Genomic DNA, 23,475 nt, shown 5'->3' with positions numbered 1-23,475 from the left:
ATGCGTTTACTTTATCTTTAGGAATTCATATTCTTGATTCTGTTCCACCTGATGTAATTTCGATTCTTGAGGATGATGTCTTAGGCGTATCCTGTCCTAGGCATGTAGTTATGTAGCAGTTCTTTGAATTCTTAATAATACAGAGAGGTTTTTTCTCCCTTTTGCCCACCAAAAAAAAGAATATGGCGTCGTGTTATAGGAATTGCGGTTACCATCCGGCTAAGTCAATTTTGGTTTAGCCATCCGGTTTAATATGCAAGGTTTTAGCTTGTTTGAGAAATTTAATCAAACAAACAATTATCTTCTCCACTCCCTTACTTACTCTGACACTACACAAAGTCAACTACGGTATAACAACAATTATAATTTACTCTATAAATTTGAGAAAATAAGATGTTCTCATTCACTCACGCAGTGGTCTTATTATCCAACAACAGAAAGTAAAGGAGAAGAAGGAACAAGACAACCATGCTACACAAGAGCCAGAATCTGAAAATACTGAAGAGTAAGCATGAACGAAGATAAAACTTATCAAGGAAAAACTGGAAAACCCCCAGGGCAGAGACTAAAACTTTAAACTCAAAAGCATTTCCTGTGAACAATGGAGGGGCCTGACTCATCATACTCAGCCTTTGCGATCCACATCTGCAAATATTAAGAACAGAGGTTGGGCCCAATCAGTCAGGTCACACATGAGTAGAATCATTTGTTTTAAAGGGAAATGAAGTTACCTGCTGGAAGGTACTGAGGGAGGCCAAGATGGACCCTCCAATCCAAACAGAGTATTTCCTCTCAGGCGGCGCAACGACTTTGATCTTCATGCTGCTCGGTGCCAAAGCAGTGATCTCTTTGCTCATCCTGTCAGCAATCCCAGCGAACATTGTTGTTCCACCACTAAGCACAATGTTACCATACAAGTCCTTTCTGATATCCACATCACATTTCATTATGGAGTTGTACGTGGTTTCATGGATACCAGCATTCTCCATACCAATCATAGACGGCTGGTAAAGAACCTCCGGGCAACGGAACCGCTCAGACCCAATAGTGATCACTTGCCCATCAGGTAACTCATAGTTCTTCTCCACAGAAGAGCTGGTGTTAGCCGTCTCAAGTTCCTGCTCATAGTCCAGAGCAATGTAACAGAGCTTCTCCTTAATGTCTCTGACGATCTCACGCTCGGCTGTCGTGGTGAAAGAGTAGCCACGCTCGGTGAGGATCTTCATGAGAGCATCAGTGAGGTCACGACCGGCGAGATCGAGACGCAGGATGGCGTGTGGAAGCGCGTAACCCTCGTAGATAGGAACCGTGTGGCTCACACCATCTCCAGAGTCGAGCACAATCCCAGTAGTACGACCACTAGCGTAAAGAGACAGAACAGCTTGAATGGCGACATACATGGCGGGAGCATTGAAAGTTTCGAACATGATCTGAGTCATCTTCTCACGGTTAGCTTTTGGGTTGAGAGGAGCTTCGGTGAGGAGAATGGGATGCTCCTCGGGGGCGACACGGAGCTCGTTGTAGAAAGTATGATGCCAGATCTTCTCCATGTCGTCCCAGTTGTTGACGATACCGTGCTCGATAGGGTATTTGAGGGTTAGGATACCACGCTTGGATTGAGCTTCATCGCCGACGTATGCATCCTTCTGTCCCATCCCAACCATGACTCCGGTGTGACGTGGACGGCCTACGATGCTTGGAAACACAGCCCTCGGTGCATCATCCCCAGCAAAACCAGCCTAAAGAGTCAACAACACAGAACAATAAAACCAACTTAGAGATACATCCACAAAAGATTTCTTTTTTTTTTTCAATACAGTGACATGTTAGTGATGAAAGATTAAAGATTGAACAAAAAAAAAAGATTCCGTTTTTGAGCATTTACCTTAACCATTCCGGTTCCATTGTCACAGACAAGGGGTTGAATGTCTTCACCGTCAGCCATTTTATAATTTCTGCAAAACGATAAAAACAAAAGACCAATGATAATTAAACAAGTGGGATTATATATAAGATAATATTATAATAAACGAAGAAAAACAACTTATTTTGTCAACGAGTCAGAACAAATAGTAGTATCAGAGAAGGACAAAATCTTTTTTTTGTGTTCAGAAAAAAAAGAGAAGGACAAAATCAAAGATGAAAAACGGAATGTAATAAAGATTCCAGATCCAGGAGAATCACGCTGTCAATTAGATTTTAATAATATTAAACAAAGATCAAGGAGAGAAACACAGTTGAAGACACAAGACTACCACACTTGTCGCTTGGAAAATTGGCTTGCATTTACCCCCCCCCCCCCCAAAAGACGATCTTGAGAAAAAAGGAGCGACTTTATAAGCAGAGAAACAAACCCAAGATCGAATATCAATCAAAATGGGACAAACATAATGACGAAACCCCAGATCCAGATAAAGTGACAATTGGTGAATAAATAACGAGGCAGAGAAATATCGAAATCACTCGATCAGACAATTACGCTGCAAAATTTTACCGAAAACGGGAAGATAATGGGAGTAGATGAAAACCTTTTGATGAGGAGTAGGAGAAAGAAATGGGGGGGGGGGGGCAAAAGTAAATACAAAACGGGTCAAAAGGCCTCCAACCCTCGGTTGACCTCTTTTTCCGCTTCGATTCCTTACCCAAAAGACTTTTTTACCCTCTTTTAATTCTCATCTGTGCTGGTAGCCTTGCTGTAGACATTGAGACACAGTTAGACAGCTTTAAGTCCAAAACTAACCTCGAAAGTTTAAGGCCCAATATGGGCCCTAATTACGTGGAAATGGATTTAGGGATTTTTATTTGAGATACTAGATCCGCGCTTTGGAAAACGCGGAATTATTTTCGAATGATATAAATTTATATTTTTGATTATATATTTATATTTAAAATGTTATGAAGTCTTATATTCAGTGTTATTTAATCATGTCCGGACCTATGGTTAAACCAATAAAACCGACGACTCTACATGTAATCTAGTTAAACTTGTTATTTCAAAATTCTAAAAAAAACCACAAAGACCGCTAAAAACTGATTGGTTATCGGTTGAATCTATGTGTGAACCATTATTTAATATAATTTGACATAAATTTTTAAATTTAAAATATTCTAATTCATGAATGTTTAGATGAATGGTGGATACATTATGAATGTGTTCCTCTAGTTTTAACAAAGTAAGTGATACGTCATGAGATTGGACAGGATCACTCAATCGGTTTGTGAAGGATATGAACTCTGAAAAGAGAACTATGGAATGATGGGTGACACAAAAGGTTGCGGAAAGACCCTTTGATACTACCAGATTCGATTGTTGTCGGATGTGACGCACCGGTCCAACAAAAGAAGGTTTGTTTGCTAAGTGATAACCTCACCAAGAAACAGGAAAGTTCTATGCTAAGAACAAAGAGAGAAGACTCAAAATAAAGAAGCAATTTCGTGGATCTCATTACCATGAAAGGGAGTACATTATATAGTGTTTATAGTCAAAGAAAAATAAAGAAAAATGCAGAAAACAAGGCATAGAAAACATAAATTTGACTAAGACTAGTCAAAGTGTGGAAAACAAGGGAAGACCAGTCAAAGTGTGGACTCAAAGGTGGACTGGTCCAGATTCAGAAAGATGTCCAAGTGCGTCCGTGATGATCTGGTTCGTCGCGGTAAGGAGATGGACATACGGAGGTGCGGCCGCGGGGTGATCATCGAACTGTCTTGAACGTATGAAGAATTTACTCGACCCAAATCTTCAGAAAGTCTAAGAATCCTTGCCTTAGAGAATTTGGTCGAAGAGAAGTCCATGATGGCGTCAAAAGAAGAAGTAAGAACGTTGGTCCGATCATCGGGATGTGCGGTACGAACCAAACGGGTGAGAAGTGAGAAGTTGCGGTCGTGGTCTGACTCCGACTGATCCAAGTGAAGTCTGGCTCGTCTGTTGGCTTTGTCTTGTCGAGTTGGACGGGAAAGATCATCTGTGGTTAGGTCAGATCGGTCATCAGGTCGTGGATCCAGCCTTAGCTCCTTTCCGGACGAATGCGGGTTGATCCGGTACACTGCTCGGTTGGACTGCTTGGCCTGGATGGATGGATGAACCTCGGTTGGTCTGATCTGAGCGTCCTGATCGTCGAGCTGGTCCTGGTCCGGGTCCTGGATCGCATCATTCCCTTCCTCTTTAAAAGGATTTGTCCTCAAATCGATTGTACATGTACCAAAAGGGAATAAATCAGATTCAGAGGAATTAAAATTCAAAAAAAAATCAGTGAATGGAAAGTTTGGACAGAAACTTCCTTGGTGGTTTGAACTCGTTTCCCACAAGTAATTCCAAGTCCTTTGGCGTCCATCAGTGCTTGCTCTCCTTGGGAAATGATCATGCTTATCCTGTTCATTCAAAACAACTAGAGAAACCACATCAAATCTGCGAAAGAAATGATCAAAGGGTTCCTCTATCCTTAAGACATTAAAAACAGGATCCAAGCTCTTAGAATAATCATCAAGCACGTGGGCAAGCATTAAGCAAGTAAACTGAGTGCCAAAAATCGGTTTATCAAATTCAAAATCAGGCTAAGGTGTGAAACTGTTAGGAAAAGAATGAAATAATGCCAAATTTGAAAAAATTCTCATCATGAACAAAATTAAATTGATTATTTGGCCTAAGCAATTTCGGTTCATGCCTTCTCCTAAACCAAATCTCTTTCAAAGCACAGCTCAATGAAAATATCTCATGAAAAGGTTTAACCAAAACGTTTTTCAACCAAGTAAAAATGTGTTTTCGCTTAGAAATTCTCGGTTTCAAAACATTTTCATGAAGAACAGAGACAATCAACCCATGATCCTTACAGTTCTTTTGGTTTGGGCATGGGGTGGACTGAGGAAATACCTTTGGTTCAGTGCTGGCAGATTTCTCCAACAGTTTCAATTCCTGTGACAAAGAAACAAGACTACTCGGCTGTGCCGGCTCAAGATGGTTAACTTCATCACAAGACTGTTTATTTTCAATCACCATATAAGAAGAAGAAAATAAACACTTAGCTTCCAAGAAGTTTATGATAAAGGTTTGGATTGGACCTGACTGTGTAGATTGATCTCCTGGTCGCCAAGGTCGGGTTTGAAGCTGATCAGATCGGCTAACTTCCCAATGAAGCAAGTGCAGAACAGGTTTGACCGGTTTTGGAGAATGGATCATAACTTCATGATTCTGTGACCATTTTTCCTGATATTGAGCTTTCTGAAAAGAGGAGAGATTCATCTTGAATCCTATGATCGGCTTTGGCTCAGGCCGCTTCTTCACAAGGCTTGAATCTGCTTCAAAAGCTGGGTACTCGCAGATAGATGGACTGAGAAACCGCCTGTTTGAAAATTTCATAACTCCTTCCTCCGTGAAGATTTTCAAGTGATTCTAAGCCTCAGTGAATCCTTGGGGAGTTGGAGTTCTAAGAAAATTGGAGTCAAGACGAAAGACCTTCTGTACGCCGAGATATTCGCTTTGGACTGAACCTATGTCGCTGGCATATCCAAGGTGGCCAGTTTGAGTGGATGTATCAATGCATCTCCAAATTTCAGGCTGACGAGCATGGTCAATGCTTTCTCTTTTCTGAGGCTGAACCTGTTTATCCTGGACACTCAAAACAAACATTAAAATACCAGGATCATATGTGCAAGACATGTACTTGTGCAAATCAGAAATCAAGCTATCTTTTCCAAGAACAAGTAGCACACATTTCAGCCTGTCAAAATGCACATCAAAGTAAACATTACAGACCAGAATGGTGTCAAGGCTCGTGATTTCATAGTTCCTAAAGAACAATTTCACAACATGCACAAGTTTCTCAGATTTAGAACACAAAAGATCAAGTTCAAACTGAGAATTACTTTTCCAAGGCTCAATATGTTTTTCAAAGAAGGTGTTGTAAATCAGAATGCTTTCAAGGCATGAAACACCATAGAACATATTCAAGACAAGCCTAGGTTGATCATATTCAGAACAAAAAAGCTTTAGATCAAGATCAGATTCAAAATAAGAAGGGGCAGGTTTCAAATCAGAATCACAATATGACACGATCCTAGGAAGGCTCTGGAACAGATGGGATAATCCTTGCAGAAACGAATCAAAAGACTCAAGTTTCTCAAGGCATGTGGGTCGATGGATGATTCAAAGAGTTGCGGAAGAGACTCCTTGACACTTTTAGATGGCTAGATCGGATATGACACACCTCCTTAGACACCTAGGGCTGCTGGATATTACACACCAACAAGAGAATTTCTCAGAGAGAATTCACAAATAAGAACACAAGTTTTTGACTGAAAAGATGATGATCTTATTACTCAATTTCGTGCCTAATATATAGGAGAGATGGCTGTACATGCACAGCATCTCGAAAACATAAGAAAGGAGTAAAACAAAGGCTCCTCTCGAAAATACAACAAAGACCAACTTAAAGACTAATTGTTTTCGAAAACAAAGACATAAAAACATAGCTTAATATATAACATAAGGTCTTCATGTGGACAGACCAAGATCAATCATCTAGGAGATAGGAGAAGTAGACTTGTGGCCTCGTTAAAAACCTTCCTTTGGAAAACCCAGTGGGACAAAACCAAAGGTTAGGAAAAGAGCACACACAAGCTACTTGCCTAGATGATGATCATCTTGAAGGTGGAGTAGCTTGAATGATGGTTAAGGTGTCTTGGATGATCAAGCTTCGGCCAGGACCAATATAATCTTCTTGTTTCCAAGCATTCTTCAATGTTGCATCCTCAGCTACAAGCTCTTCAGGTTCAGGTTCATGCTTCCATTCCTTGGTGCTTTCCATGATCATATCATCCCCTCCCTCTTCAAAAAGATTTGACCTCAAATCTGCTTTACCTGCAATAAAGGGGACCAAATCAGCAACATAGAAGTTTGAAATCAGATTACACTTACCTTGCAAGCCTCTTAGATAGGCATTGTTGCTGTTTGATTCGGATATAGAGGAAACACTGATCCAGTTAGCTCTCCTTACTCCTGATGCAATGAAACAAAACAAGTTAGCACATAAAAGTTTATCAAAGAGTAAGAGTCTTATCCCAAATTTGTTTCTGCTTGGTTCTGGCTTGTATGATTCATCTGGAGGTGCTTCTTTGATGAGGATAAAGCCAGGGACATGTTGGTTCTTGTTCAGATCAGGTGGCTCGAACCGATTGTCTTCCTCACGCTTGTTCTTTCTCCTTGATTGCTTCCAAGCTTCCTTATAATCTGCACGTGGCTCTTTTGACAAAAACAAGTGCATCATATCTGTGTAATGAATAAAAGAATTCTTGAAAACATGATCAATTACCTTAGGATGCTCACCTGGTCGCCATAGATAGGATTGAGATGTTTTGAACTCAGAAAAATTTAAACAAAGCACACAGAGAATCATCCGACTTGTAGAACCCATAACTCTTTCATCTGAGAAGCTTTGGACATGATTCCAATTCGACGTGAGACCCTGATGAGTTAAGTTTCCATGGCAGTCGAGTTTGCTTATTAATTCCTTGTGGTTGTTGAGATATAATCCTCGGACTGCTCCTATGTCAAATATGGCGGCTAGACAGCTTTCAAAGTTTTCTTGTTGCATCTCCAACTTAGCCAAGAACTCATCTTTGATACTCTGATAATTATAGCCCCTCTTTTCACCTGTACCTTTCTCAGCTTCTTTTGGACAAGTCAAGTGGGTTATCATGTCAAAGAAAGTATTGTAGACAAGAATGTTCACAAGGCACAAAACAATGCATCCATAAACAATGATCTCAAGCTTCAGAAGTGCAAGATGTTTATCAAAGAACGTGTTATACACTAGAATATCATCAAAGAAAAATCTCACACGTTTAGAAACATTTTCAGCACACAAACAATCAATCTCAAACTCAGAGATACTTGCAGACTTCAGAATTTCAAACCTAATATCAGCATGATGCAATTTCAGTTCATGAAATTTCTTAGGTTCTTTCAAGACATATGTGGATGCAAGACACTCAGCAGTGACAAGTTCATGCCTAGGAAAGTTCACAACAAAATTTCTAGCAAGTGAATCACAAGGTTTTCTAAAACAATAGTCAGATTGTTTCAACTTAAGCTCTAAAACCTTTTCACAGTGATCAAAGCTTTCGTTATGTTTCAGAAATTGATCAAGACTCAAAACATGACCAGAAATTTTTATATTTTGAAAACATTTCTGATCAAAGAGGTTTTCTGGTTCAAGTTCTTTAAAAGATTTAGAAATGTTATCAAAAACAGATTTTGAAACACAAAAATCTTTGATTCTGTCAAGATCAAAACGTTTCACATCATGAGCACTAACCATAACAAACATTTCAGGCATCGAGGCAGCCATATTAAACTCCTTACAGTGCTCTTGCAGATCATAAAATAAAGATTCAGGAATGATTTCTGATTGCAGGCTGTTCTGTTGTTCCAAGTCCTTTTCTTGTGTCAACTGCTCAGGTTCTTTCTCTGGTGAGTCTTCTTCTGCAACCTGTGATACTGAAACAAGTCTACTCGGTTCCACCGGTTCAAGAAAAGTTAGTTCATCAAATGAATTATTAAAATTAAATTCAGACTGAGGTAAGAACACAGAAAACTCTTGTCCTTTCTCAAACTCTCCTTTTACCAAAGATGTTTCGGTTTGAGCTTCTTGAAATGATGTAGCTGAGTCTGGTTCTGCAACTTTGAGTTCTGAGACAGTAGTAACTGCTTCTTGATTCTTTGCTTCAAAGGATGGACGTGCTCTGCTAGTCCTTTTGGGTTGCTTCTCCATATCCTTCAACACTTGTAACCACTCCTCCAATATTTGATTCTCTTGTTCAAGCAACAGCCTTTCTTTCTTAGTGAGTTTTCCCTTCTGATCTCCTGCCATGGTACCTGAGACAAGAGAAAGATTAAGCCAGTAAGTGGTTCCAACAAAAATCAGATCAAAATTGGATTTAGACAACAATCAGAACAGATCAGATTGAGAACTAAATCAAAAGAAATCAGATTGATAATCAGAAACAGATCAAAACAAAATTCAAACCCAAAACAACTCAGATCAATTTCAAAATTCAACCTTAAACAACTTAGAATAGATTGAAACAGATTGATCACTTAAACAGAAACAGATCTCACAGATTTTACACAAACAAACACAGATCTGATTTCTCTGCAATAATATAAAACGTCTAAACTCAGAATTGTGATCAAAGAACTCAATTTTATCAGATTTCGACAGCCACAGCACAGATCTATCAGTTCTTAGCATGAATATGAAAGGACCCAACGAAAATCAGAGAGAAAAATGAACACTTCCCTTCCAGAGTTGCTCTGATACCACTTGACACGATCCTAGGAAGGCTCTGGAACAGATGGGATAATCCTTGCAGAAACGAATCAAAAGACTCAAGTTTCTCAAGGCATGTGGGTCGATGGATGATTCAAAGAGTTGCGGAAGAGACTCCTTGACACTTTTAGATGGCTAGATCGGATATGACACACCTCCTTAGACACCTAGGGCTGCTGGATATTACACACCAACAAGAGAATTTCTCAGAGAGAATTCACAAATAAGAACACAAGTTTTTGACTGAAAAGATGATGATCTTATTACTCAATTTCGTGCCTAATATATAGGAGAGATGGCTGTACATGCACAGCATCTCGAAAACATAAGAAAGGAGTAAAACAAAGGCTCCTCTCGAAAATACAACAAAGACCAACTTAAAGACTAATTGTTTTCGAAAACAAAGACATAAAAACATAGCTTAATATATAACATAAGGTCTTCATGTGGACAGACCAAGATCAATCATCTAGGAGATAGGAGAAGTAGACTTGTGGCCTCGTTAAAAACCTTCCTTTGGAAAACCCAGTGGGACAAAACCAAAGGTTAGGAAAAGAGCACACACAAGCTACTTGCCTAGATGATGATCATCTTGAAGGTGGAGTAGCTTGAATGATGGTTAAGGTGTCTTGGATGATCAAGCTTCGGCCAGGACCAATATAATCTTCTTGTTTCCAAGCATTCTTCAATGTTGCATCCTCAGCTACAAGCTCTTCAGGTTCAGGTTCATGCTTCCATTCCTTGGTGCTTTCCATGATCATATCACAATAAAAATCGGTTTCAGTTCTAAGTGATTTCTGTTCTAGCAAAGTCTTAACCATAAATTCGTCCAAGGCACAAGGGAATGCAAACAAATCACCAGTGATCAGTCCATGACTAGAGAAACTCAGATCAAAACCATTATCCTTGAAACAAACAACGGAATCACAAGGTTTTCGGAAACAAAAATCTGGTTGTTGCAAAACAAGCTCAAATGATTTCTCAAGATGATCAAAACCTTTATGATGTTTTAGAAACTGATCAAAACTCAAGACAAGACCAGAAGAGATGTCATTGTCATTTAGAAAACGTTTTTGATCAAAGAGTTTATCAGGTTCAAGTTTCTCAAAAGAATGAATCATGTTATCAAAAATGGAATTTGACACACAAAATTCTTTCACATTTTCTAGACCAAAAATTTTGACATTATGAGAACTGATTCCAACAAACAATTCAGGCAGAGAATAAATCAAATCAAGTTTCTCATAGTGCTCTTGAATGTCAGTGGATAAAAGGGGAGGAGTTGTGCCGGGATCAAAGCAAAGATGACTGTCCATGTTGATGCTTGGTGCTTCCTCATCAAAGACTGGACCAGGTTCGTCCTCCTCATCAAAGATAGGATCTAGATCTTCATCCAAGGGTGTCCTAGTGCCAGGAAGTCGTCCATGATGTGGATGGTTGAATGGCTCTTCCTCAAAATCCTGTGAACTAAAAACAAGACTGCTCGGAAGTTCCGGCTCAAAACAGGTTAGTCCATCATCAATCATAAAATCAGATTTTTGAGAAAGAAGATCACATTCATCCTCACAGGTGATCAAACTTCCAATTAGCTCTTCATCAGATTCATCATAAATGGGTAAAGAATCTGAAAAATCTTTAAGCTTTTCAAAATGGTTTTCAGATTCACCTTGAGTTTTCTTACTGATGAACAAGGATGGCTCAGCTACAGGTGCACGTATGGATGTGCTCTTCTTGTGGCTTTTGCTGACGTCCTTGAGAGCTTTCATCATTCCCTTCTCAAAGTTGTCACAGATCTCTTGGACATCAAACTGAAAGGATCGCCTCTTTGGATCAGCCACATCTCTGATTGTTTCTTTGCACCTTTGGTTTGGCTTTTCCTGCACACTAACAAACTCATCAAAATTGTTCAAAGAATATTTAAATGGAGTTTGAGAGACAGATTGTCGTGGGGAGTTCTCCTTGCTACTTTGCCTTAGAAGACCAAACATCTTAACCTGAAAAACTCAACACAAAAGTTAGATAAAAAATCTCACACTCTCAAGTGTTTGATCCTTACCCACACAACTGTTTCACTCAATTTAGTGGTCACTCAAAGAATTCCTCTCAAGGTTCTAAGAAAGACAATCCAAATAACTCGATGGGATCTAAACTCGTGGAAACAATGAATTTATGGGTATTTGATAATGTAAACTAGATTTATGTTACATTGCTTATGATCTTCATCTTGTGTATGTCTTAATTCTCTAGACTGTCTAGAATATTACCCTCTTACATGTCAGACCTTGTTTCTGCAAAACCATTTTGTTTATCAATATCGATGCAGCATTGGTCTTCTAGATTTAGAGCTTATCTTTTATGATATATGCAGATGGTTTTGATTAAGTAGGGAAGATTTGATGTCTTATCTTGCAACATATGTTCATTCTGATTCATCGTATTCTTATTGCACTACTTTTTTGTGGATCTTATTATGGTTACATGTTTCTCATGTGTTTGTTCAGAATCCGAGCCGTCAGAGAGATCTACATATGTACTATCATAACCACCTATACCGAGAGTAAACCAACCATTACACCACGTTCACTTGTGGTTGAGCAGGTTTGATCAGATTTCATTTATCTGAAGATTGCCTAGGAGAATGTCAGCTTAAAGGGATTTCTTAGATAGATAGCTGATGTTCAAATTTCTGAACGAGACTCTAGAGAACGATAATTTGAAGAGCTTGCTGAACAGTAGATATTTGTCGCTCAATCTGCTGAGTTGTTACCTGAGCAGCCTCCCGAGCAACCTGTTGAACTGTATCCAGAGCAGTTTGTTTGGCTGCCTCTTGAACCATCTGCCTCAAGGCATCCTGATCTACCTGTTGAACCACAGGCATCCCCTCTATCTGATTACCCATGCTCTTATTTGTACTGGAGTCACTGAAGTTTTTTTTTTAACAGACAGGCTTCAGTTTTTTTTTGTAAATCGACATTTTTGATTTCTGGTGCAAAAATAAACAACGCCAACAGCACTGGAGCAGAAATTGTTTTTTTTGTTTTATACATTATCTTTATAAAAGTGATGCTACACATACAATTTCTTTTTTTCCAATGCAGTTGGACGTGTCACACCTATTGATTTCAAAGACAGTTCTCTTTCATGAACTAGATAGCAGCGGCATTAAATTCCTTTTTTGATAAAATGTTAATTATTGTATCAAATTTTCAATATTTTACAGAAGCACGAAGAGAACAAGTAGCAGGATGTGAAATACGTAAACTAAAAAGAGCATCTAGTGACAAGCATACTCTATTACGACAAACTAAGGCTCTAAAGGCGAAACGGAGTAGCATAGCATCGATGACCCAAAGGAAAGGTATGAGCGGACTGAGACCCCGGATGTCGCGAGTTCTTGGAGAGAAAGACAGCTCAAACCTTGAAGCAACAGGTAAAACCTATAGCTTTCGAGAAATCCAATCATAAAAACCTTCACCAGAAAACAAGTAACGGAACAGCCAACCCATTTTGCTTCACCGTTATCATAAAGAGGAGTCAACTAACAGGCAGAGTCGTCGTTCGAGGCTAAACAAATGAATAAGAAAGCTGCTTATAGGAGTTAGCCAGCTCACAGAGAACTGGAGATTACTGTCACCAACCTCAGGACCGTGTACACTCATTTAACCCACCTCACACGCAGAGTAACAGCACTAAATTGTCATTCCAGAAATTGTTTAGATGGCAAGTGAGATGATTAACATTACAAATAATGATTTTTTTCATGGTTCAATATATCCAAATTCCAAACATTGTAGAAGATATATATATATATATATATATATATAGTTTGAAAGCGCACACAAATGCAAACGCAAACCTATGTTTTGTTCAACCATCGCCGGAGGTTTTCTGTTTCAGCGCCCAGGGGCGGACGTACGTTGTTACCAACGGGGTCACGTGTGTTGTGATTTAAACCGTTTGCTTTGTTCAATCTAGCTCTAGTGTAGGTTCGTTATTAACTTGTAGTTTCTATGTTTGTCTGTTGTTTGTTTGCAGGTAATAAAACGACAGAGAGAGTTTAGAGTTCCCAAGGGTGTTAACTAACCCAAGGTTAGAGCAAAGATACAAGATGGAACCGAGCTCTATCACTCACCAAGCTCACGTCACTCACCAATACAATCGTCACACACTCAGAGGTTCAAACGTGATCAGTAACCAAGAGAAGAAACCCAAAACCCTGTGTTTCCCAACCCTCTCTCTCTCTCTATGACGATAAGGTTTGCTACATCTTGTTTTTGGCTTATCTTTGCTCTATATATACTCTGCTTTATCAGGTAGATTCGCTGACAGATTGCTTTTTACCTCTGACAGCTCACCGAATCTCCAACAACCTTGCACCAAGTTGTTTCTCCTCTTGACCGTTGCTCTGCTACACGACAAGTGAAGCTGACTGATCAAAACGCAGAGTATCACTTAACTGGATTGCTGAGCTGCTAACTCTTCTACTGGGCTTCCACTGAAAACCGTCTCAGCCCAATCCCTAGCAGACTCCACCAGTTAAGCCCGGTAAGTTCAACCACACGTGACAAATCTCCACCTTGGTTGACTTACCGACAGTCGCATGCCGCAACTGATAACCTTTACCTTTCCAAACCTTAACCTTGTCGGAAAGGATCCTAGATCTTCACCGATCTAGTTGCAGTCGCTGAGTACTCTCATGTGACTTCTTCCTTCTTCAAACTTCTTCACTGGAACTGATTTTGTGAGAATATCAGCTGGATTCTCCAAAGTTTCAATCTTCGACACCTTCACTGATCCTTCAGCAATGACGTCTCTGATGAAATGAAGCCTCACATCGATGTGTTTGGTCCTCTCGTGGAAGACGCTGTTCCGAGCCAAACACAAAGCACTTTGAGAATCAGAGAAGATCTCCACCTTCTCCTGATTGAAACCGAATTCGCTGGTAATTCCTTTCAACCATAACCCTTCTTTTGTTGCTTCTACTAATGCCATATACTCGGCTTCCGTTGTGGACAGAGCAACAATGTGTTGAAGACCTGAGCGCCAGCTCACGGTGTTGCCTCCAACCTGAAAAATGTAACCAATAATCGAACGCCTTCGATCCAGGTCAGATGCGTAATCGCTATCACAGAAACCCTTTACTTCAAGCTTCTCTTCTTTCTTGAACATTAACACTAACTCAGAGGTACCTCTGATATATCTCATAAGCCATTTGACAGCATTCCAGTGCTCTTCTCCAGGTGCACTCATGAATCTGCTGACGAGACCAACAGCATACGCAATATCTGGGCGACTTCCAATCATGGCGTACATGAGACTTCCAACAGCATTTGAGTAAGGTACACTCTCCATTACCCTCTGTATCTCAGATCTTTCTTCAGCTTTAGTACTAGAGAGTTTAAAATGAGAACCCATAGGTGTAGAAACGGGTTTAGATTCTTCCATCATAAAGTTTCTTAACACCTTTGCAAGGTAGCTTCCTTGAGATAGAGTTAAGATGCCCTTCTCTCTGTCTCTGTGAATATCCAATCCCAGAATTCTTCTCGCTGGTCCCAAATCCTTCATTTCAAACTCACTGCTTAGTAATTCCTTTAGCTTTTGAACCTCCTTCTTATCCTTTGCAGCCACCAACATATCGTCCACATATAGGAGAAAATAGATCAAATTTCCTTCACCGTAGTCCTTGTAGTAAGCACAATGATCATAGGCACTTCTCACAAAATCTTGAGACTTCATGAACTCATCAAATCTACGGTTCCATTGTCTGGGGGACTGCTTCAAGCCGTAGATAGATTTCTTGAGTAAACACACTTTATCCCCTTTCTTGTATCCTTCAGGTTGTTCCATTAGGATTCGTTCCTCTAGATTTCCATGTAAAAACGATGTTTTTACATCTAGTTGTTCTAACTCAAAGTCATGATGAACAACTAGTGATAAGAGAAGCCTTATGGTAACATGCTTGACCACTGGAGAAAATACTTCGTTGTAGTCAACTCCTTCGACTTGGGAGTAGCCTTTTGCCACCACTCGCCCTTTGAATCTTCTCCCTTCACCACCAGGAACACCAGGTTTTATTTTATAGATCCACTTGCGCCCTATAGTTCTTTCTCCTTTAGGACGATCAATTAGTATCCAAGTTCCATTTCTTTCTAGAGAATCCATTTCCTCATCAGATGCACGTCTCCACATTTTCCCATGCCTACTACGTATGGCTTCACCAAATGTGAGAGGTTCATCTTCTTCAACTACTTCAGACATCATTAGAGCATAGGCTGCAACATCTGCATCATCGAACCTGCTTGGAGCTTTTATGATTCTTTTCTTCCTGTCACGAGCCAGCATGTAGTCCCTGAGATCTTTAGGTGACTCTTCTTTATCTGACTCGCTTTCTGAATCCCCTTCTTTGTTGTTTCTGGAAGAAGCTCCACCTCCAGATGATGACCCTGAGATTTCTTCAGTCGCTTTATCCTCAGGAAGTACAAATGTTACTGACTTCTTGCTCTTCTCCACCTGAGTCGTAACTTTAGTAGACTTCTCGATGTCCTTGAATACAACTTCCTCTCTGAAAGACACGTTCCTGCTTATGATAATCTTTTCATCATCAAGGCTCCAAACCCTGTACCCCTTAACACCTTGCGGATATCCAATAAAGACGCCTTTCTTTGCTATAGGCTTCAACTTCCCCTGGTCCACGTGATAGTATACCAAACACCCAAATCTCCTCATGTGTTCATACTCAGGAGCACGTCCTGACCAAACTTCCTCAGGTACTTTTAGGTTTAGAGGTATAGAGGGTGTTCTCTTGATCATGTAGACGACAGTGGAAGAGGTCTCTGCCCAGAAATCTTCACTTAAACCAGTCTCACTTAGCAAACTCCTCACCTTTTCAAGAATGGTTCTATTCAACCTCTCGGCCACCCCGTTCTGCTGAGGGGTGTAGGGACACGTTTTGTGCCTTAGAATACCCTTCGTCTTACAGAAATCATCAAACGTTTTGTTGCAGTATTCTAACCCATTGTCGGTCCTTAGCGCTTTAAGAGACTTCCCACTTTGATTCTCCACCAAAGCTAACCACTCTGTGAACTTTGAGAATGCTTCATCTTTATTCTTTAAGAAATAAATCCACACCTTCCGAGAATAGTCATCTACAAATGTTATGTAGTACTGACACTTTGACATGCTAGGAGTAACATTAGGAGACCCCCATAGATCTGAGTGTACATACGCTAAGGGTTCTTCTTAGTTGTGCTTCCCAGTTTTGAATGATAGCTTATGAAACTTTCCTAACACGCAATGTTCACATTTTTCTTTTTCAGATATCTCAACTCCTTGAAGAAACCCAGACTTCACTAAGCACTGCAATCCTTTGACGCTTATATGACCGAGTCGACTGTGCCATAGTGAAGTTGTATCCAGAGTAGCTTCAGCTGAGTTAGATTCTTCTTTCACCGGAGTACCATCAAGAAAATATAAGGTATCCTTGTAGTCTGCAGCTATTACTTCTCTCTCACCTTTGAATACTTTTAATCTGAAATTTCTTGATTGAAACCAGCATCCAAGAGTTTCCAGCTGACCGAGAGAGATTAGATTCCTCCTAGCCGTTTCAGAGTACCGAACCCCCGTCAACACAACCACTGACTTGTCATGATTGACAATCTTTATTTTCCCAATCGCAGTGATCTCACAGTAAGTGTCATTTCCCATCAAGATCTTCCCACCATTTGTTTCTTCTAAGTCAAACATTAGATCCTTGCGGAATGTCATATGGTAGGAACAACCTGAGTCCAAAACCCATCATTCTCTGTTGAATTGACTAGAAGCAGTCAGCATGACTGGTTCATCGTCATAAGCTTTTCCTATACTAGCTTCCCCTTTAACAGAGCTTCCTTGACTTCCTCTCTTAGGGCAGTCCTTCTTGAAATGACCTTCAGCTCCACAAGTCCAACATACTCGTTTTGTTGTTTTTGGTCTTGACTTGCTTCTGCTGCTTGACTTACCCTTTGAGTTGTTTTTCTTGTCAGGTCGTCCTCTTGACTGAATGAATAGACCCTCACCAGCTTTTTCAGAAGACGTACTGCCTCCCTTTGCCTTCATATCAAGCTCAATGGAGTAAGCAGCTCTAGTTATCTCCTTGAGCGATATAGTGTCTTGATCTCTTCCGTATTTCAACGTGTGCACCAAAGGTTCAAACCTGCTTGGTAAACTGTTCAGAAGGATCACAGCCTGATCTTCTTCACTTAACTCCACGTCGAGACTTGCAAGATAAGACACGAGCTTCGTGAAGACGTCCAAGTTCTTATCCAGGTTCTTATCCTCCTCCATTTTATAGCTGTAGAACCTCTGCTTAAGATAGAATCTGTTAGGTAGAGACTTGATTTGGTAGGTGGACTCTAGTGCAGTCCACATTTCCAGAGCAGTCTTTGACTTAATGACTTTACGCAGCACCATGTCACTTAAGCTCATGCTCAGTAGGTTTCTCACCCGCCTATCCTTGTCTAGTCTCTTAGGATCATCACCGCCCTTTGAACCCGAGCCGTCTTCATCAACTGTCTTTCCTTTAGGATCAGCTTCTTCTGGTTGTAGAACAGAGTCCAAACCTAGAATCTCAAGCTGAGCCAACACCTTATGTTTCCACAAGGCAAAATCACCCTCCCCATCGAACTTTTCAACCTCAAACCTCCCCAACGTAGGCTCCATGACTCGCAACCCCAGATCTGATCAGAACCTGTCACCACGAATACAAAGAAAAACCCACAGCCGTAGAAAGATAACCACCAGATAACCCACAGAACACCACTGCTACGAAAAAAACCCAAGAAATCCAGATAACCAGAAAACCTGATGATCAACAGACCACCAATAGAGAAAACCACACAGATGTTCAGATCTGAAACTGATGGCCTTAACACAGATCTGATCAGTGAGAGATTCCTCAGCTAGATCAGATCTACTAGTTAATAACCGGACCACCACAGATCTGAAACTCCCTGAACCAGTAACCTGGCTCTGATACCACTTGTTGTGATTTAAACCGTTTGCTTTGTTCAATCTAGCTCTAGTGTAGGTTCGTTATTAACTTGTAGTTTCTATGTTTGTGTGTTGTTTGTTTGCAGGTAATAAAACGACACAGAGAGTTTAGAGTTCCCAAGGGTGTTAACTAACCCAAGGTACGTCTCGAGAGCAAAGATACAAGATGGAACCGAGCTCTATCACTCACCAAGCTCACGTCACTCACCAATATAATCGTCACACACTCAGAGGTTCAAACGCGATCAGTAACCAAGAGAAGAAACCCAAAACCCTGTGTTTCCCAACCCTCTCTCTCTCTCTCTCTCGCTTGCCTAGAACTCTCTATGACGATAAGGTTTGCTACATCTTGTTTTTGGCTTATCTTTGCTTTATATATACTCTGCTTTATCAGGTAGATTCGCTGACAGATTGCTTTTTACCTCTGACAGCTCACCGAATCTCCAACAACCTCGCACCAAGTTGTTTCTCCTCTTGACCGTTGCTCTGCTACACGACAAGTGAAGCTGACTGATCAAAACGCAGAATATCACTTAACTGGATTGCTGAGCTGCTAACTCTTCTACTGGGCTTCCACTGAAAACCGTCTCAGCCCAATCCCTATCAGACTCCACCAGTTAAGCCCGGTAAGTTCAACCACACGTGACAACGTGCCCCCGACTCATTTTTTATTTTCTTTAACTAATCCTATGATGATGGTTTATAACTGACTCAAATCTTATGGTAGCGCCCCCAACTAGCTAAATTTCTATGATGGTGCCCCCAACTATAAACTCTCTTAGATCTGCCACTGCCAGCTCCCAATTCCAGACTGAATTTTAATAATATCAGTCAAACTTTTTAAATAATGCGAACACAAAATTTATACGGAACACACAAATATGAATGCTAATTAAATACAAATATAAACGTATAACATGAACTAATCTATATGTAAAGATAATTACATATGATATTCGTTAAGAGTACAAATATGTTATATAGATGCGAAGATAAACATGAAGTCAAACAATAGAACACATTGTAAAGCTCGCACTCCTATCCTCATCAGCAAGCAAACTAGCTAGAAACATACACCTATCTATCCAAAAGATGGAAGAGACGAAATATAAAGGAGGACCCAAACATGGTTTGCCACACCATGGCAAGTTCTATAACTTGAATTATGACAGTTTTATGATTCCCTTTTTTGAAAATATATTTTTATGATTTCTTTAAAATATATATATATATATTGAAAATATATATATTGAAATTTTTTATGATTTTTTATGATTTCTTTAGAATCTAATTTGTAAACCAGGGTTTGTGGCATGGTGGTGATTAATTTGAGGACAAAAAATTTAATACGGTGAAACCATTAAGGTTCGAATCCTGGTCACTGGAAATTAACATTTTGGCATCGCCAATGACATAGTGATCCATGATACCTCTGTATAATTCAAACAAAAAAGAGTATTAGCCAAAAACTGAAATAATAATAATTTGTTGTAAAAATGAACTTTACATTTACTTAAAAAAATAAAGGCAAACATAGACAAAACCAAACAAGAACGTGAACAAAACAATAGATGCAAATATGAACGTGAACAAAAGCTGTATGCAAACACAAACGCGAATACGCAAACGGATTTGAACGCCAAGGCTAAACGTCAACTATAAGAACTAAGAAGGCAAACACCGAAACACGTGTATTAAAAAAAAAAAAAAACCTTGGCCTAAAGGCTTGTATCTTTTTCTTTTTCTTTTGCATTTTAATATGAAAGCCAAGTTCAAAAAAAAAAACACGTGTATTAAACGCAAATCCGACTGTCAACAACATAAACACGAGATTCAAACACAATCAAACAACAAGCACAAAATCAAATTCAAACTCGATTTCTAAGATATATAACTTATTGTTTTTCAAATAAATATTAAATGTAAAAAAAAAGCTCTGCCAGAACAGTTTAATGCTCAATTGTATCGAATGGATCAGGGCTAAATAAAAAATATTAAATTATTTTCTAATATAAATCCAAGCTTTATATCCCCTAGATTATATTTGCGAAGTGATTTTGCCACATGTCGTCTTCACAATCAATTTCACAAAAAAATGATGACATGGTTACTAAAATTGATGACATGGCTTATGGTTAAATATGACATGGACAATAAGATTTATTTTTGATATATATTTTTGGTAAACTTTATAAAATATGGCAATAATTCATACATTACATTTAATGCCGATTTATAGTTTTGGTAAACCTTTTAAAATATGGTAATAATTCATAAATCATCCCTAAAATAAATCAAATATGAATTATAAATTTCGAAATTTTATTTAATTTTACTTTTATAATTATAAAATTTTTATTACTAAAAATTTCAAACTTTTCTACATCTTTTAAAAAAAGTAAATAAAATTTTAATCGTAATATCATTAGTTTCTTTTAGATATCTAAATTTTTTAAAAATATTGTTTAGTTTTAGTCTCTATAATATTATTTGAGAAGTCAGTTTCCTATGTGTCGCGATCACGTTAATTCTTATGATGGTTAATTACAATAGTACTCTTAGTGAATCAAATATATCTATTTGTCATTATTAAAAAGAAAAAAATTCCTTTTTATTTTGGTTTCCTTCTCTAAATAACCTATATAATGAAAAAAAATTATAAATTTTAAAAACGAAAAATATCTTTTATATATAATGTGATTCATTAAAAGGAAACTTAACAAAATAATTTTGATTTTAGAGTAAATAAATAACTATCCCTTTAAAAGATAATCTTAAACAACATAATATATATTTTAATATAATTATTTTATTTTAATTAATCTATTTCTCAAATTTATTACAAAAAAAAAAATAACATAACACAAGATATTTTAATGAATAAAAATGCATTTTTTATTTTCTAATTAAGTATCCTTTTATACTTTTTTCCAAATCAAATATATAATAAAGAAAGTATTTAGAAAATTTATAATGAAAACATTTTTATATGTGATGTAATTTTATAAAAAAAAAGAAAGTTCAGAAAATAATCTTGACTTTATAAGTTTATAAGTTATTTTTATGAAACTTCGTACCGATCATGACTTTACTTTCTAATTTTTTTTTGCAAATTAACATATACCAAATTATAAAAGATAGTAACATACTTACATATTATCTATGATGAAGAACCATAGGAATACAATTAATTCAATTTGGTTGAGTTAAACTAGAAATAATATATTTTAGTTTGAAGGAATATATGTAACACAATATATCCACAAAATGAGTAATTGGACTAATCTAAATTTTTAATACAAAATCAAACACTTAACTAAATATAATGTATTATTGTTCATATTAATATTTTTATAAATATAAACTATAGAACAATGTAACATACTATTAACTAATATGAGATCTCAATTAATATTATGAATATATATTAACCAACTATTGCAACTAAGTTATTTTCTATAATTTATATATATGCATGAGGTTTCATAATACTATCGTTGTTATATTAATATCAGTAACTTTGAGTCAATTAAAACTTTAATTTATTTTTTTAATTTAATTTTAAAAATAAATTATACATAATCTTTCTAAAATATATTTACAAAATCTAAGGCAATATCAAATTAAATGTAAACAACAAAATTAATCAATATTTTAATCTATAGAATAAACAAATTATGGTTGAATCGGAAAATTAGATATTATCTTATATATCCAAAATTATACCTATGATTAAAATAAAATAATATTATTTGAAAAAATAGCATACTGATTACAATATAAATTACATAGTAATTTAAAAATAAAAAAATTATAGTAAACTATTTAATATATTAATTTTATAAATATTTATATCCGTGCATGCGCACGGGAAAATCACCTAGTTTTTTGTACGTTTGAAAACAACTAAAATAACGTTGCCAATCTGATTGACTTTTGGCTTAAAAACAATCCAGGTGAAAAAAATCTTATCTGAACTTGTAATATGAAAGACAAAGCATCTAAAGTCTGAAACAAGCGATCAGTAATAGTTCAGTTTCACGAATCTTTGCTATCTAGTTCCGTGAGATGTAATGTAGAAGAAAGATGGTGAAACCAAACTTGCTATGTTTTGAACTAACTGTTCCTAAAAATTTGGACAACAACTTGTTTGGCAACTTTTGGCTTGTCTTCATGAAAAGTCCAAATCTATTCACAGAAAGAGAAACTGAAAAAAACGCTCACCCCGTGATTTACAATTTAATTTTTCATATATTTATTTATTTATTTATTTTGTAATCAGTATTCTCGTGAATTCTCCCACTATATCTTATGTGATTATTGGGACTTTTTAAAAGTAATATGTTTAACGTTTCTCTTTATAAATACTTTGTAATAAGAGTGTTTTCTCTACATTGTGAAAGATATAGCCACTGCGGAAAGTAACAAGTAATCTTAATTAGATAGTATTTGGCTATTTGCACATATAATTTGTTATGCTCTTTTTAATAAGTTTTTTGAGTTTGGACACATAAAGAAAACGATGAGTTATTATCCATATTTTGTTCATAGAAACATTTAATTAAAGAAAATGGTATTTATTGTACTAGAAAACTGATATTACAAAGCTTGTTTGTTGAACTGGTGATATACAAAAAAACTCTAAAACTAATCTTCATTCAACAATTAATTAGCTATTTTATTTCCCTAAATAATTTGAATGGGGTTAAATGCTTAATAAGTCTTAATTACTAACTAGTTTTTGATCCGCGCGCCCGCGCGGGTGAATGTTTATGGTTTTAACTTTTAACAATATCATAAACATAATTTTTATGTTCTAGTTATATATCCATAACTTTTGACAAAGTTGTGTCCTACTCGATGTGTTTAGCGATCATTTATGAACTATCGAATTGTGTTTTCTTTTTTTTTATAGTGCTTTATTGATTATATTTAGAAAATTAAAAGTAAAATATAAAATATAAAAATTTCAAGTATACTTGTTGATTTTATGAAATTATAATATTTAATATTTGGATTTAAAGTTGAATATGACTACTAAATTTTGTATTGATTTAAAAAAAATACATTATTTAGATAAAAACAGTTAAAATAGTGCTTGCATATGACGAAATAAAAACAT

At 37.4% G+C, this 23,475-nt stretch overlaps 1 protein-coding gene across 4 annotated transcripts; it reads right to left on the bottom strand.

The window, feature by feature from the left end:
• Positions 1–379: 379 nt before the first annotated feature.
• LOC108855486 (actin-1-like) lies at positions 380–2,561 on the bottom strand. Of its 4 annotated transcripts, none has more exons than XM_018629328.2 (4): positions 2,495–2,561; positions 1,886–1,955; positions 732–1,739; positions 380–645 (listed from the first exon to the last, which is right to left on the bottom strand). In XM_018629328.2, exons 2-4 carry the CDS (start codon positions 1,943–1,945, stop codon positions 580–582), a joined length of 1,134 nt encoding a protein of 377 aa, XP_018484830.1. In that variant the 5' UTR covers positions 1,946–1,955; positions 2,495–2,561; the 3' UTR covers positions 380–579. The 4 variants fall into 4 exon arrangements, with proteins under 4 accessions (XP_018484830.1, XP_018484831.1, XP_018484829.1 ...); XM_018629329.2 differs by having other exon boundaries at positions 2,529–2,560; XM_018629327.2 differs by lacking the exon at positions 2,495–2,561 and adding an exon at positions 2,256–2,306.
• Between the last annotated feature and the right edge of the window lie 20,914 nt (positions 2,562–23,475).

Source organism: Raphanus sativus, chromosome 4, assembly GCF_000801105.2.
Source record: "Raphanus sativus cultivar WK10039 chromosome 4, ASM80110v3, whole genome shotgun sequence".
Taxonomy (NCBI): domain Eukaryota; kingdom Viridiplantae; phylum Streptophyta; class Magnoliopsida; order Brassicales; family Brassicaceae; genus Raphanus; species Raphanus sativus.
This window is presented reverse-complemented; position numbering and strand designations above follow the sequence as displayed.